At 30.9% G+C, this 17,186-nt stretch overlaps 1 protein-coding gene across 2 annotated transcripts in view; it reads left to right on the top strand.

The window, feature by feature from the left end:
- LOC134687438 (uncharacterized) overlaps nucleotides 1-6,782 on the top strand; it is a 71,928-nt gene extending 65,146 nt beyond the window's left edge. For both annotated transcript variants that reach the window (XM_063547738.1, XM_063547735.1), the window contains 2 exons: nucleotides 1,396-1,455; nucleotides 4,780-6,782. In XM_063547738.1, the coding sequence (XP_063403808.1) occupies nucleotides 1,396-1,455; nucleotides 4,780-4,899 (180 nt within the window). In that variant the 3' untranslated portion in view covers nucleotides 4,900-6,782. The remainder of the gene's footprint in view (nucleotides 1-1,395; nucleotides 1,456-4,779) is intronic.
- The last annotated feature ends 10,404 nt before the right edge of the window (nucleotides 6,783-17,186 follow it).

Raw genomic sequence — 17,186 nt, 5'->3', positions numbered from 1 at the left:
CGTTGGACTCACAAACTAGACTTAAACAATCACAATTCGAACAGAACATTGACTTTAACAGTGCTTATTTGTTTTCAAGGGGGGTTCGTCCCAACCCCCGAACGCCCCCTGGCTATGGGTATGTACAGCAAACAACATCAATTCATTTATATTATCTATTCAATTGCCTGTCATGTATATATTTTGTTGATGACTTTCATTCACTTTTGCCACTTCACTGCTGCCTCCTGAGACTTACATGCATGACACTACAATATATTTTAATGTGAAATCACATGCTAAATTGAGAATTGATTTTGCCTGCAAATTTTCTGTTTTAATAAATTAAGTAAAGATACCTTTAACTAACAGCTGTGAATATCCTAATTCTAATATGTTATAATGCATAACTTTAAACCATTTCTAATGTCTATTGAATAGAAGTTGTGATCCTAAATAAGGGGAGGGTTGGATTTGAATTTTTGTGATTTGTTCTCTAATGCTTACTTTGAAGTGAAGCAACTTCATATAATGCTGATCATCTTTTAATAGTTGTTCTTTGCATATAACAAATCATTCCTGGCATATTAACAAATTTGTTGATAGCGTTTCAAAAATTGATAAAAATTATAATCTTGTAGAAATTAGGACAGTGCTTACATTTGAGATTTGGGGTTGAAGAAAACTATCTCATTTTCTAATTTTTCCCTGTTATGAATCTGATAAAAGTTGTTTTTATGCCCTATTGGCCCAGATCTGTTAGCTGTAAAAAAATCAAAGTTAAGATGAATTTAAGGTGAAGATAACAATCTACTATCATAAATTGTTTTCTTTACTATTTGTTTTTCTCATATTTGTTTCATTTGTCTTTCTTTAATGATGGATCCCCACCCAATTTAGATGCCAACATTTAGTTATAAGTATATAAGTTTTGTGTCTAAATACTGAGACAAACATTTGTGTGTACATTTATTTAAGGGATTTGATGAAACTTCTGTTTGGAACTGTTGGTATGTTATAAACAGCTATGACATTTCAATTTCATATCACATATCTTGATGAATTATGTATGTTTTCCATTTTGATTGAAAGTATTAAAGAAGATATAAGCTTATATCTGTATAAACCAATCAGATTAATGACAATCAGACTACTTTTTCATGCATCATTAATACACATGCTGGAGAGACTCCCCCAAGCCTGGGCATATTGCTTGTTCTAGCTGTATGGGATACTACACTACCAATGAAACTCCACCAAGGCTGGGCAAATTACTTGCTCTAGCTGTATGGGGTATTACACTACCAATGTATTCCTTAAGCAACTTGTTAATGTTTCTCATAGAGTTGGAAACGAATATTATAAAATCTACTTGAAATTGTCATGCCCATTAACATGGTCTATTTCTACTTATAGGAGAACATAAACGACAAGTCAAATGTAGCTCAGGGAGACCCCCATTACCAACAAGTACCTGTAAGTATCATTGATGTACTATTTATAGATATCAGCTTTTTATGTTGTACTCAAGTCTTGTCTCACTTTAAGAAATTGATTTGCTTGGCTGAAAGAGAAAATTATTATTTTATTTCATATTTGAAAATGTTGTTTCTTTCTGTTATTGCAACCTTTTTAATTGAAGGGATTGGTGTCATTTTAGTTTATTTAAGTCTTTTTGACAGAGATTTTTTGGTACATATATTTTGGAAAATGATGCATGAAGCAGTTTTTTATATTTTAAAAGTTATTTCAACCAAAATATCTGATTAAGAAAAAAAAATGTATAGCTAAGCTCACAAGGGATTTTTTGGTGAAATGATAAGATTTATGATTTAGTTTTATGTCATTACTTTGTTTTTCTTTTAAGACGAAACTAAATTCTGGGATGACTTTAAAGTCTTTATAAGACCAATAGGCTTATAAAGCATTAGGTTTATAATTGTTATACATCCTTTGTTGATAGGAATAACTATACAGTTACAAATAGAAGGTATTTTCACATTGATGCAGTTAATTTTCCTTTTTTTAAGCTACTACACTTTTACAATAGACTGTTGAGATGATATCAAATCATGGCTAGGAGTTAGAAAGATTTTTGAATTATATTCTAAATTAGGTCTTGATTGATATAAATGAAGGTAGACCTTTATATATAAAAGAATAATGTATAAAGAAAAAACAAAAGTTACCATACTTCATTGGAAGAAAAAAAATATTTGGGGATGGTAATCCTGGATTTTGTTATTTAAGACCAATATTTTGGATTAAAAGAGAACAATATTCCTCCAGTTTTGTGCTTTGAGAAAATCCCCAGTTTGTCCATATCTAGAAGTTTATTGGGATGAACTTAATGCACTGAACTTGTAGTATTATTACTCTGACAGGGATTAAGTGTGCTCAATATGAGTTTCTTTCTTCCCATATTGCTTTGTTGACAATGTTTCTATATTGCCATGTTTAGTTGTAAGGGGGATATCCAAAGATTTAATTTCCTTATCCACCCGTCCATCTTGTAGATACATTTATTTAGACGCTATGATTTGACTTCATCGTCAGCAGTATTAGTTTATTTGCTTTATTACAACTTAAGCTTAAACAGAGTGCATGAGTTGTTTATTGTGTGTTCTTCAAACTATTTTTTATCACATGTCAGAATAATGTCACAAACATTTTTAACATTCACTTCAACCTTTTCCTTTTAATAAAGAAATTGTGTGTCAGTTAATCTAAATTTAATTAATGGGTTTTTAATCCTTAATAATGCAGGTGATAGGGTGGGGTTTGTTTTTTTTTTCGATTCTGATTGAAAAATAAATTATTCTAAGATATAAGGCTATGCCTACTAGTAAGATATAATTTACAACAAATCGGTAAGGTAAGAGAATATTTTTTTTAATCCCTTTTATGGGTCTAAAATAAATTTTATGGTCATGTTTTCTTTTTTTTTTTTAAGCAAATAGTTTCTGTAAAATTAATACTATCATCTTTACCAGAATTAGTTATGCACTCGTAGATGACAAACCATAAGGGTAAGACAGGGCCTCTTCATTGGTAATACATGTGCAGTCTGTACTGGACATGGATAAGGGATGTTCACTATGTAAAAACAACCCACAAATTGATTAGATACCTGATTATTTTAATTTTTCTAAACAATAGACTGATACTACATGTTAAGGTGGTACCCAACACTTTCACTTAAATAATTTGGCTCGTTTAATTTCCATAAAATATTGACCAAGTATTTACTTTGACCCTTTAACAAAAATATAAAAATTTCAAAAATTTTGAACCAACCATTTTATCAGAAAAAATTACTCTGGTTATATAGCAATTTTGATAATTGAGAAGCTTAATATTCCTTTTACATCACAACGTAAATAATAAAACGTTTAGCCGACTTTACAGAGTTATCTCCCTGTAGTGTTAGATACCACCTTAAAAATAATTATGGGTATGCATAAATTTTAAATCTTAGGATTATTGAAATAATTGTTTTAAAGTTTTGTCTAAAGGATTTTTTTCTTTATTTTATCACTTTTTTTGTACACAAAGAATATGAAAGTAATATGATTCAATGTAAACTTACCAATGTCCTTGTGGAGTAAATGTGATTAATTAAACTAAAACTCTGTCACCCTTAGTTTGTCAAACTATAGATCAGAATGTATTCATAGGCTTTTTAAAAGCAATAGTAATTGCTTTGTATACATTTAATGTTAGTCTTTTATTGCCAGTTATATTAATTAAAACACAAAAAAGATATTCCAATACTGTTAACAAGCTAATTATAAAGCAATTTTGTTCAATTAGATTATTTTTTTAGGTTAAATGGCTGTTATTTATAGTCATGTATTATCAGAATGTATGCATATATAGCATTGAATGGTTGTTTTGATTTAATATAATATTGATTATGTGTGAAATAGAATTGTAAAGCTAGATAAAATCAAACGGGACTGACAGACATTATATACCAGTTTCAGTTTTAATTATGAAATTTGTTTAATTGTTTTCACCGAGTAGTACCGAGACTATAGCATTAACTTGATGCGTTGTGTTTTCAATTGCATTCAAGGGCAATAATCGAAACTAAATGTTTACAAGGGGTGGCTGTTTATTAAGACATGTCGAAACTTTATTTGGCGATGCATTTTTAAAATAACATTACAATTAGAATAAACACTAAGATTGAATGTGACAAAAAAGGGACAATATATCAATTGACCACTTAGAAACTATCAAATAAGATTTCCTGTCTTCAAGAATAACACTATTTACACTTAATAAAAAGACTCACGTTGGACCAAAGAATATACTAAGGTTTTACTTATTCTATGGCCTTTACTTTAAAAGAGGTACCAAATTGAAATGAATTTTGGATAAGATAGTTTGATGAACGTTAACAATACAGTATTTCTATAAGCAGTTTTTGAAATTTGCCGCAAATGAATTAATAAAATGTCAACCATCACCCGTACTGAATAAGTTTAACAATGCATACATAGTAAAAAAACAACATGTGTAAGTAATACTGTGGATTCATTATTATTCGTTGTATACCAATTTTCGTGGGTTTCGTTGGTAAAAGTGAACCAGGAATTCAAATGTTCAATGAATAACATATTTTCGATAGTCTTTATACAGAGATTGGCAAAACCATGAAATCAACTATCCATGAAAATAAAAGTTTTCAGCAACACTTGAAAATTGATACCCACAAAAATAAATGATTCCACAGTAGTTAGTTACTTTGCTTTAGTATTTAGATGTTCTATATAAAGTATTTCTATGTTTCAGTTACAGGAAATGATCGGCATGTTCAGTAGAAAACAGAGACAGGGGATGTCTAGTGTTCATCATATACCTATCTTATCTGGTGCACAGTTACAGAAATCACAGAAACAACCACCGTCATAACATCAACTATATTAGTTAATGTAGCTAGCCATCATAGCATATCATTGCCCATTTGTGACTCAGACAGTATGAATATGAACCATTGTAGTTACCTGCCATCTAAACATTTCACCATAGAATGTCATTGCTACCATCATATCATGTTCGCCATAATTTTGAAGTTGCCGACCAACTTACCATCATTGAAATACAATAGACCATTTAATTTTGGTCTTCATACATATTGTCAGTCATATTAAGAATTTGCAAAATAGTGAAAATTTTATAAATCAGTCGCTATAAAATTTGCAATGTTATGTAGGCATTACTAAACTTGATGTTTGGATTGTACAGACAAATTTTGAAGACAATATTGACCAATGTTTGTAATATAAGATAGAAACAACTGCCAGTGCTTCATTGTACATAATTATTATTTCCCTTACATTTTTTATTAATATAATGACCAAATTATATTAGCAAACAGACCCTTTACATATATTTAATTAATATTTGATTGCATTTATAAGTTGATTTGAAATTTGAAACTCTCTCTAAATTAAATACAGCATCTTTTGTATCATACTAAAGAACTACAGAAAAAATATTTTAAATTTGATTTGGAATTGGCCGTTTCAGAACCTAAAGCATCATGGGTAATTTCATTGTTCGTACCCCAAAATGAAAATAATGTCACGTCATTGGTTAAATTTCCATTGTTTATGACATATTTAACCAATCAGGAGGTTTTGGTGTATACTTTTGATAATATTACCCAGGATGTATTAGATTCCGAAACAGTGAATTGAAGTATATAGTTAAAATAGTGAAATGTCTTATGATAATGATATAATGTTGTCATTTTCCCAATGATATAACTTTGATTACAGGTTTTACTGTATATAGTACAAACAAACTGTCTTTATATTGAAGTGTATATATTTACTGTACAAATCAAGTCTCAGTATAGGACCACATTAGAAGGAATTATTCCATTCTGATGCTATAAATGGTATTGTAAAAGTTCTGTTGCATTTATAGTTTTGTTTTCTTGTATAAGTTAACACATTATTTGAGCGTACAAAATCTTAGGAGAGAAAAAACACATTCCACCTTTATTTTGTATATGTAACATACATGTATTTCTGAATATGTGTCTTAACTTATAAGCTGTCAGACAGACAGTTTTTTATGGTGCTTATTTTCATGTTTTTTCTTTGTTTTACTTAGTTATAGTTTTAAAAGAAAACCTGTTTTGTTGATGCACAAAATGTTATTGCTTAGAGTGATTAACATCCTGAAAATATTCTGTATTTCACTCAACCCTCTTTTATCCCTTTATTAAGCTGATTTTAACTAAATTTATTTTTCCACCTTTTTTCTACAAAAAAGTAAATAGAAATCTGAAAATTGTCAGTTCTTTACAGCTAATTTCCTAATGCATGTAAAGCAAAACTTTGGTTGGCTTGCTTGCTTTGTTTGTATAATTGTTTATACAAGCTTTGAAAATAAGATTGACATCTTTAAACAATATATATAGACATAGTTTAACCTGTATATATAATATTTGAATTTAATTAGGTGTTATCCTAATGATTGTACAATATAAAAAAAAAGCAAGCAAGCTAACTAAAGTCTTGCTCTACATGCTTTAGGAAATAAGCTGTAAATATCAAATGGTTTGTAGATGTAGATGTTATGTCTTCCAGGCATATGTTGGTGTATTAAAAAAGGTCTTTCATTACAGTATTTTAAATGTGATTGATTTTATTTGTAAGACTACATTTTACTGTACTATTTATTAGACAGATTTTAATCAGGAAAAAAGTTTTTCCTTCCAACTGATGTTATTCAATTTCTTTAGCTTCAGAGTAGGGTGAACAATAAATGTTGATGATTGAACATATTAGTTGCAATTTTATTTGTTTGGACAATTTGTATTTCCTTTTAAATCAAATGTTGAATCAATAAGGGTATTTATATTAAATTTATCAGAATTTGGAAAAATTTTATAATTAAACACCCTGTTTTGCAAAAGTAGAAAGTAATCTTATTGCCAAATCTGTGGAGAGTTGTTTTTGAGTGAACATTTTGGATGTTAAATGAGTGGAAAAAAAAGTCCTTGGAAATATTTTGTAAACACACACCACTTTTCTTTGCTCTAAAGCATTTAAATTTTGTTAAGAATGCATATACTGTCATATTTTAAATTGCACTCTTAGAGAAATGTAAAGAAAACCTCATTAATGCATTTATTTCTCTGTGATTTTATGTATTATTAATTATTAAGCTTCGTTGTTATTAGTTACTGAGTGATTTTGTTTTTGTTTTGTGTTGAAGATAATATATAAAGTCAAAGCCTTGTGATCTATTTCTGTCTGTGATAACATGATTTTCTGTTCAGCCGTCCACTGTTAACAATGAAAACCAATTTGCATTTATATTTCATATAAAAATTGTTATCCCCTTAAACATATTTTGTTAAAATGTACCCAGCAGCTTATAGTGTTGTATAAACATTATATACCTCATTCAAAAAATTCCTGGCATTGCATACTTGTGACATTGTTTTTGTTTTCAGTGCAAAGTTCCCTTGTTTCACACCCTTTTGGCAGGGTAAAAGAAAAGCTATAAAGTAATGCAATTTTTAAGGTGTATCTATAAGTCACATTCCTCATAAACTAACCTCCAAAGTAACATTTAAACAACATCCTAAACTCTGTTTTGATAAATCAAACCTTAAAAAAAAATCAATTAAATCCCACAGGTATTTTTATTACCTTGAATATTTATAGTTTATCGTTGATTGTTGTTTTTCTTGCTTGAGCCAGTACAGCAAAAGTGAGAAAAACAATCGAGTTGAGATGACCATTGATAATTTGTTTATCACTATTTTACCTATGACAATGTTGTCAATTTCACTTAGTTTTTAGCGACAATTAGTCATATCACTTGACTCTGCTGAGAAAGGAAATTATCAGCCAGCAAGATCAAAGGAAAATTTGTAAAATAGTGATACATTCAGGGGTCGAATTTAAGCTTTATTGTGTACTGGCCAGCCGGACCAGTGGACAAAAAATATACTGGTCCGGCTCCGAAATCTACTGGACCTAAAAAAAAATTACGTTCATTCAAAAAAAATGATATATATATATATATATAAATAATAACCCCCAGTACAGTGTAATTTATTTTGCAGGTAATTTTTTTGATATATAAATTGAGATTGCGGTGCAATCAATAATTTTAATCGATAATTTTCCACTGGTCCACCGGAACACCACCTAACAAAGTGTACTGGTCCGACCCAAATTTTACTTGTCTCGGACCAACGCTAATTCCGACCCCTGGTGTGATATCACTTAATGGTGTTAACATGTATGCAACAATCAAGTGTCAGTTAAACCTGCAGAAATTTCTACGTTTTGTACACATCTAGCAAGTCAATTGGGAAAGTTTTTGAATAAAAAGAATTCCATCAAAATTTAAACCTGCACTTATTGCCTAGAATTAAGTTATTCGAAAGACATATTCAATTTTGTTCAGATAAATTACTGTTTTTGTGGTCTTCATAATTTTATCCACCTATTCAAACATTTTGGAGCAAAGTTACAATTTTAACTAAGTCCAAGAGTCTTTCAGAAACAATTACAAAACATGATCCAAAAGTTTGATTTTCAGAAAAGGCCATGCAATTGACAAAGAACCCAGAATATTTCATTGTTTTCATACCAATTCTATAAATCATAAATATTTAATAATAATCCTTTTCAAATATAAAATTATTTATTTTATTTACAAAATGTGATTGTGACAGGAGACTTTTATTTATGTATTGTTGTCAACATGTTGTATATGTTTGTATGATTCAGATGAAATATAGCAGTATTTCTAAATATATTTTGGTGAATGGCTTACAGTAAGTAATTAACCATGCTAATAATATGTAACTCTTGTTTTTATTATATTTTACCAAGTCCTCCTTTCGTGATTAAGATAATAATACAACGTTGACTGCTGTACCCCTATTTTTGACATGTTTACCTATTGTATCTATTGGTTTTGTTCACACATCATTGTCAATATAATGCAATTTTATAGGACTGACATACAGGTATCAAACAAGCTATAAAACCAGGATTACTCCACAAATTTCTACAAAGGAATATGCCTGTACCAAGTCAGGAAAATGACATTTGTTGTCCATTCGTTTGATGTGTTTTATCAATTGATTTTGCCATTTGATTAGGGACTTCCTTATTTGAATTTTCCTTGGAGTTCAGTTTTTTTGGTGATTATAGTTTTTCTCCTTCAGTTGTGTTTTCATTGTCTGTTCCTGGAATCACTGTGGTGTTCTTCTGATAGTATGCATTTATTTAGTATGAGAGGTTGTGAGTTTGATCCCCTACCAGGTCAAATACTTTTATTTAGTATGAGAGGTTGTGAGTTTGATCCCCTACCAGGTCAAATACTTTTATTTAGTATGAGAGGTTGTGAGTTTGATCCGCTACCAGGTCAAATACTTTAAAATTTGTATTTCCTGCTTCGTCACTAATTATTGAGCATTCATGAGAAAAAGCATGGTGTTGGTCTATGAAGTAATCCAATTGTTTCAGAAACTGCATTTAATTTACCACTGGATATAACCCAACAATCCCACCAATCCAACATCATCATCATCAGCATCTTATGATTCTGTACTAATAAATAGATCGCTACTTTGATGACCTGTTTGTGACCTTCTGCTGTTGTTTTCTTCTATGGTCAGGTTGTTGTCTCTTTGACACATTCCTCATTTCCATTGTTAATTTTATCAAGGAAAAAAAATAGATATTCATTGATCAATATCAATTGAGAAAAATGCCAGTGGGAATTCAGAACCATAGTTTCCTAATATTTTCTAAATATATCAGTCCAGAAGTTTACCTAACATTTCAACCATTTCAAGTGATAAAAAATAACGAATATTTTACAAGTTAAACGTATGCATACACTACAGTTTATCAGGCTGCTTGGAGCATATATAATAGTAGATTTGAAAATATGGTTTTAGATCATATTACTCTATTTGTTGAGATTTCAAACTTCATAAGAATATACCTTTGGAATTTGCTATTGAACAAAGACAATTATAACCTCCAAAAACAAAAACTCTAGAGAACTCAACGCTCCCCCTTTTTAACGAAATTTTAACAGTGAATAAACGAAGTTAAGAGTGTTGAAAAATTAGAACAAGAAAATCACAAGTATAACTTCATGTTCACTTGCCAATATTCCGATCCAGTTCCCTAATCACCACCCTTTGCGGATTAAGACAGAATTTTGGATCCACGAGGTAATATGATATACATCCGCATTACAAACTAAAACCGATCGTCGGAAACATCATTATTGACTGTCCCTCTAATATAATTTGCCCCTCTTCTATAAGAGGAAAACAACGGAACAGCAGAAGCACTGGAGTGCAACAAAAACAAACGCCAACAAACTTAGAAACGAACTGTTTGTTAACATCTGACATATAACTGACTTGGTTTAGGACATTTTAATAATCAATGGTAGGTTTTATTGCTAGGCAAACCTCCAGTATATGGCGATGTTACATGATTTCGGTTAACTTACAAAAATATATGACAGGAATATAGCACAAAAAACATGCAAGAGCACTCATTACTGAGAGAGTCGCACAAATACATAGTATAAATGTGGTTACAATATGTATACCACATAATAAAAAGGAACATCTTCCATTAGCTACAGCACAAGAAAATAGCAGTGACTTATTTATGTACCTTTGATAACTATTAAATATAAATGTGGTTACAATATGTATACCACATAATAAAAAGGAACATCTTGTATTAGCGACAGCACAAGAAAACAGCAGTGACTTATTTATATACCCTTGATAACTATTTTGTCACGAATATATTATCTTGAAATTCATATAATTATTTTCATCATGATAATGAAGGTTTTTAAAGCATGCTGTGACGACGTCATAACTATATGAACCATCACAATACTTTATTCATGGGCAATGGAAATTAGCTCGACTACATATACTGACAAATAAGACATATGACATAACATGAAAATCAAATGAAGACAAGTGAATTCCGGAACACCTGCTTCATACGTGACATAGGCCATGTTATTATGCACAATGGCTTAGAGTGCTGCTGTGAATAAGTTCAGGAACAATAATATTTAACATACTTAATACAAAACATCGTCAAGGCTGTTGCTGCCATTTTTAGTAGGTGAACTGATAAGAATCAAGTGTAACTAAAACTGTTCGTTCGTCTGGTCGATTTTCTACATCATAACGCATTTGAAACTGTCGGTTATTATCTTAAGCATATTAGAAAAAAGAACAAGTAGAAGTGCCATGTTATAGAAGAAAGAAAAAAACAATTCAGAGAGCATTAACAGATAATTTAGCAATATTAACTCGGGCACCGCACAATTCAAGTGCAAAAGAAAACCTGTAATGAAAAATGTAAACAAGTGTGCTCTGGAAGGTAAACAGAAATAATCGATTCTTAAAGAACAAATCAAATACAGCAAGCCATTTAACTAATGTTTAAGAAACATTTAATAAACACATTCAATTAAATAGAAATTAAACTATAAAATGACATCGCCCTAGCAATTCTATTTGTTTTCACTGCCATGGCTCTTTGATTCTGTGTTGATTGTTTATCAATGTAAAGATCCGGTAAACGTTGGTAACAAACTCAAATTAACTCGCGATCAACAATCATGGAAATCGTCGACAATACGCTGTAGATGTGTACCAAATGTAAAAGAAATGCATATACAACCGAGGTTAGTATTTATGAAAGGATATGTTCAAGTTCTTTAACATTATAATGATCAAAAACGCTTTTAATATGACTAAAATATCGTTCACTTCTACAGTATATAATTATATTTACGAATATTTCTAGCTTTTGTGTCGACTATAGGTGTTAAAACGACATAGCTTTGGGTGATGTTCTTCAATTACCATTTACTACTAAATGACTCTATTGAACTAATATAGATGGTAACATGATAAAAATACCTAACTCGAAAATTCAAATCGTCAACATCCCGTCATTGTGATATAATATTTTTTTTTTATTCTTGTCTTTCGTTTTTGTTGATGTGCTTGTCAAAAGCATTTTTTTAAACATATTTTCTTGTTTTTCTAGTGGTTAAGATTACAACACAGTGTTGACTGCTGTGACACTGTTTTTTTGACATTTTTATCTATTGTTTATTTTTGTTTTGCTCGCACGTCGGTGTGGTGTAGTAATATGAAACTATCATACAAGTGAGAGGTTTAGCTGTATGACCAGATTTTTATTATATTTTTTGCAAAAAAAATATTCTGTTACAGACGTGTGAATATTTAAACAAATCAATTGGATAACTGAACATTAAAAATATGTTCAGACAAGTAAAAGACAGCACAATGGACTGCCATATAATGATACATTTACAGAACCCAAAAACTATTTACGCATGACTGTTTTTTTCGTTTAACAACCCCTTTGATATAAGTTTTGTTAACTTATATCGAGTATTGATGAAGATGGTTAAGATAAAGATTCGAAACATAATTCTATAAATCTTTTACTATCAGGACCTTAGTAAAAAAAACGTATTAAATATTGCATATCTATGATCAAGCGTTTCGTAGAGGATAGAAAGGCATACTTAGTACACGATTTGGAAAATACACAGGATTACATGAACTACAACCACATTTTTAATACGGACGAAAGCCAACTTATTTTATCAAGTCGTAGAATGCGAAACAATACCAGTTTTAGGTCTTCACCTTTACACTTGTCTGGCTTTCTAACTGTTTTGATCTGAGCGTCATCGATGTGTGTTCTGTAGACGACACACGCGTCTGGCATATTAAATTATAAGCCTGGTACCTTTGATAACTAATTCGACTCGTGACATGCTAGTTCAATGAAGTTTCAAAGATACTTGTATTCGGTTTTTGTTTTGTTTTTTCGCCGGAAAATGAAAAGTAAGTTATTTCAAACTTTGATTAAAATTAATGAAGGACAAGGTATGATAAACTAGAATATCAAATATACCAGCTTCGAGAAAAATTCAAACGAGAAGTCCCTAAACAAACGGCAAAATCAAAAGCTCAAACACATCATACGAATGGATAACAACTGGCGCATTCCTGACTTGATATATGCATTTTTTTTTTAGAAAATAGTGGATCAAACCTGATTTCATAGCTAGCTAAACATCTCACTTGTATGACAGTCGTAAATAAAAATCCATTATATTGACAACTATGCATGAGCAAAAAAAAAAACCAGACACAACAGACATAAATATCAAAAAACAGGGATACAACGATCGACATGTTATAATCCACATCACTATAAAAACAATCAAAGAAATATAAAAAAGCATAATGACAATGCACACCAGCAAAAACGAAAGACAATAACACAAAAATTCAACATAACACAACAACACTATGACGGAATGTATATAATCAGACCATCGTGATTGTTTCACCAAAGTGACGAAAAAGACTTTGACAGAATCCGGTTCTTATCCTATCCATGATCCTATGCATTTTGTTTCCATTGAATGACATCAGACTCGGACTTCTCTTGAACTGAATTTTAATGTGCGTATTGTTATGCTTTTACTTTTCTACACTGGTTAGAGGTATAGGGGGAGGGTTGAGATCTCACAAACATGTTTAACCCCGCCGCATTTTTGCGCCTGTCCCAAGTCAGGAGCCTCTGGCCTTTGTTAGTCTTGTATTATTTAAATTTTAGTTTCTTGTGTACAATTTGGAAATTAGTATGGCGTTCATTATCACTGAACTAGTATATATTTGTTTAGGGGCCAGCTGAAGGACGCCTCCGGGTGCGGGAATTTCTCGCTACATTGAAGACCTGTTGGTGACCTTCTGCTGTTGTGTTTTTTTATTTTGGTCGGGTTGTTGTCTCTTTGACACATTCCCCATTTCCATTCTCAATTTTAATATATAGTGAAGGTTTTTTCAGTACATTTGTCATCTTAGTAGATTATTATTTCCCCTAACATAAAGTGTGTCTGCTAGTTGGAACGAAAAACTCAGCTGCTGCATTACATAAATTTGTCAGGAAAATTATCATAGCTTCTAATACTTGTGAAGGCTATTTAACTATTAGTCTAGCCTAATGTGAATTTGGTCCATCAAAGTAAAAGAATTTCGTCTATGTCATAGGTGAGGATATTTTGATACATATGTCGTGGCTCTGTACTTATACATTCCGTAATTGTGTTATTGTGCTATTCTAAATTTGTGTATTCTTTTCTTTCATTTTTGATAATGTGCGTTTTCTACATGTCATTTTGTGCTTCATTAGAACGTATTTCTTTGTGTTTATAGTTATTAAGAATATAACACAATGTTGTCTGCTGTAGCCTTATTTTTGACTTTTTTACATATTGTGTCTGTTTATTTTGTTTACACATCGTTGTTATATAATTGAATTTGATGCTACTGTATTATAAGTGATAGGTTAGCTAGCTATAAAGCCAGGGTAAATCCACCACTTTCTACATAAGAAAATGCATGTCCAATTCAGGCATATGATAGTTTTTATTCATTTATTTGAAATGTTTGAACGTTTGATTTTGTCATTTGATTAAGGACTTTCCTTTTTGAATTTTCCTCTCGGAGTTCAGTGTTTTTGTAATTTTTACTTTTTGCATGATAATTCCAGACAACATTTCAAACTGCATGAGATTCCTTGTACTTTTTCAGACATTGGCAGTACGATAACTAAATTCTTTTTTGATGATGCTAAAATTCCTTTTTAACTTTGTCTAATTAGATCGTATCAGTCATAGTGATAGGTAGAAAAAACATTTACAGAAAATATGACAGAATGTTTAGATCAAAGTATATTACTTATCCTAGCTTAATTTTAATTTTGGTATATCCACTTAACCATATTTGAGCATTGATAAAGATCAATTAGATTCAATCATGTCATTGGCAAAACGATTGCTGATTTCAAGAATACTGTCCAAAATAGGAACTTGTAAGATTTATGGGAAAATGTGGATAATTTATTCGCGAAATTCAGAATCTTTATAAAAAAAAATACCGGGTAAACTTGTGATACTTACATGAATCATGGTGTGAGAAAGTGCATTTAAAGAAATAAAGTACCTGGTCTTTACTTATTTGCATCTGACGTTAGCATGGCTAACAACAATTCAAACTTCAGGTATATTTCTATCGTATACTCCAGGACGGTGTGAAAGATAGATGGAAGATACCAAAGGAATATGTTTACTCAACAGTCGACAACGAATTAACAATAACGAATAACGACCAAAAGGACAAACACAACTCTATATACCACAACATAAAATATCGGAGGTGATTTCAGGTGCTCCGGGAGGGATAGCTAATACTGTTTCATATGTGATAATTGTTGAAAGGTATTGATCACCGTTTTTTTCCAAATAAATTTAATAAGTATTAAAGAAATTGCTTTACTGTTGAGAAATAATGTTTAGCATGGTAACTGTCTTATATTTATTTCTGTATAACAAGGTTTCTCATTATTGCAGTTACAAGTCAAATTATCAATCCTCATTCTTTGTTTTACATACATTAAAGAATAAAATATGTTTTACATGCTGAGAAGTGGACATTTCAATTTATCTAAAAGGTGTAATAAAAACGTTTGTCACACATTCTAGTTAAAAGTCTAAATGTCTTTATCAAGTTACAAGGCTTATAATTTAATACGCCAGACGCGCGTTTCATCTACACGAGACCCATCAGTGATGCTCATATCAAAATAGTCAAATAAGTAAAAAGGTTGAAGAGCATGGAGGACCTAAAATTCAAAATAGTTGTACCAAATACGGTTAAGGTAATATATGCCTGGGATAAGAAAGTCCTTAGTATTTCGAAAAACTCATACTTTTGAAACACTAAATATATATAAAAAAAAAAAGAAGACCATACCTTGAAGTGCTGACAACTGGGTTCAGTTGTCATAGGGACACATAAGTCAGTTTGAAGACCTGATTTTGCTGAAGACTTAGGATGAATGTTTCATATACATTACCATTTTAAAAATAAGATCGATTTGTGTCAGTATATGAGTTGGTTAGTATTCTAGTATACTTGAGATGCAAGCACACTATAAAATTTGAGTTGTTGAATGACATGACATCTTCAATATAACTGGTAGTGAAATTAAATATTTAAATTGAAATTGAAATAACTATTAGTACCCATTAGAATGTCAACTGTCTATAAATTGATTTTTGTAGTTGTAGTTGTTTTGTTTGTAAAAAAAAAGTCCAGCATTTAATGTTATCATTTTTAGCATATTTGCTGTTGGAATCATACTCTTCGCAAAGATTTTCAAATTTTGTGGTAACGATCGAATAAATGTGAGGACAAACAGTCATAGAAACACTCGATGATATGAAAAAAGATTTTTTCTCCCTTTACACAAGAACTTCTCATTCTAAAAGGACTCTTCAGTAATGACAGATTATAAGATTTAGATTTAATCCAAATTAGTTTCACACAACATTAAATAACAACGACCAACTTAGATCCAAATATCCAATTAAGGGACCAACAATATCTTTAAACATACCACTGTTATATCTAAGTTTTTTTTATGATGTAGGTTTGTTTACACTTTTTTTGTGTATTTTCATATGAGGGCCTCTACTGGCATAGGAGAAAATAGCCCTTATTCATTGATGACGGCTCATTAAATGTTAACGGCTATGTAAATAACCAATACATAAAATAGTAAGTTAGTTCTAATAAGCTTTTATACAGCGATTGATTTAGTGAAGGGAAGTACTGTCAAACTAATCCGACCATCAATGTAGTAGATTGAGCTTCGAGCTAATAACCCTAACATGCAAGAAATCTATTTCACAACTGTGAAGAATTGTTTTCACTGCTGTGGCAGACAAGTGAAAGATACCAGAGGGACAACAAAAATACAAATGCGTAACAAGCATGGATGTTGGCAGCGAAAGATAAGGTGAAGGAGAGGTAAAGCTTGAATGTTGACAGCAAAAGCCAAGAGGAAACTAACAAGAATCTGGAGGCCCATTACAATGCCAATGGTAATGCTCAATTGGACCCCGCAACGTCCGTACATGATTATCCACTGAGAAATTTGCAGAATGCGTGTTACAAACATATTCTTCGTAATTTAGGCATCACTGATAGCAGTAGAAAGACTGAGACAAAACAACAAAAACGGGAGAAACTACGCTTTACTCTCGTT

The sequence above is a fragment of the Mytilus trossulus genome, chromosome 10 (assembly GCF_036588685.1).
Source record: "Mytilus trossulus isolate FHL-02 chromosome 10, PNRI_Mtr1.1.1.hap1, whole genome shotgun sequence".
Lineage (NCBI taxonomy): Eukaryota > Metazoa > Mollusca > Bivalvia > Mytilida > Mytilidae > Mytilus > Mytilus trossulus.
The sequence above is the reverse complement of the archived record's forward strand: the minus strand, read 5'-3'. Positions and strand labels throughout refer to the sequence as shown.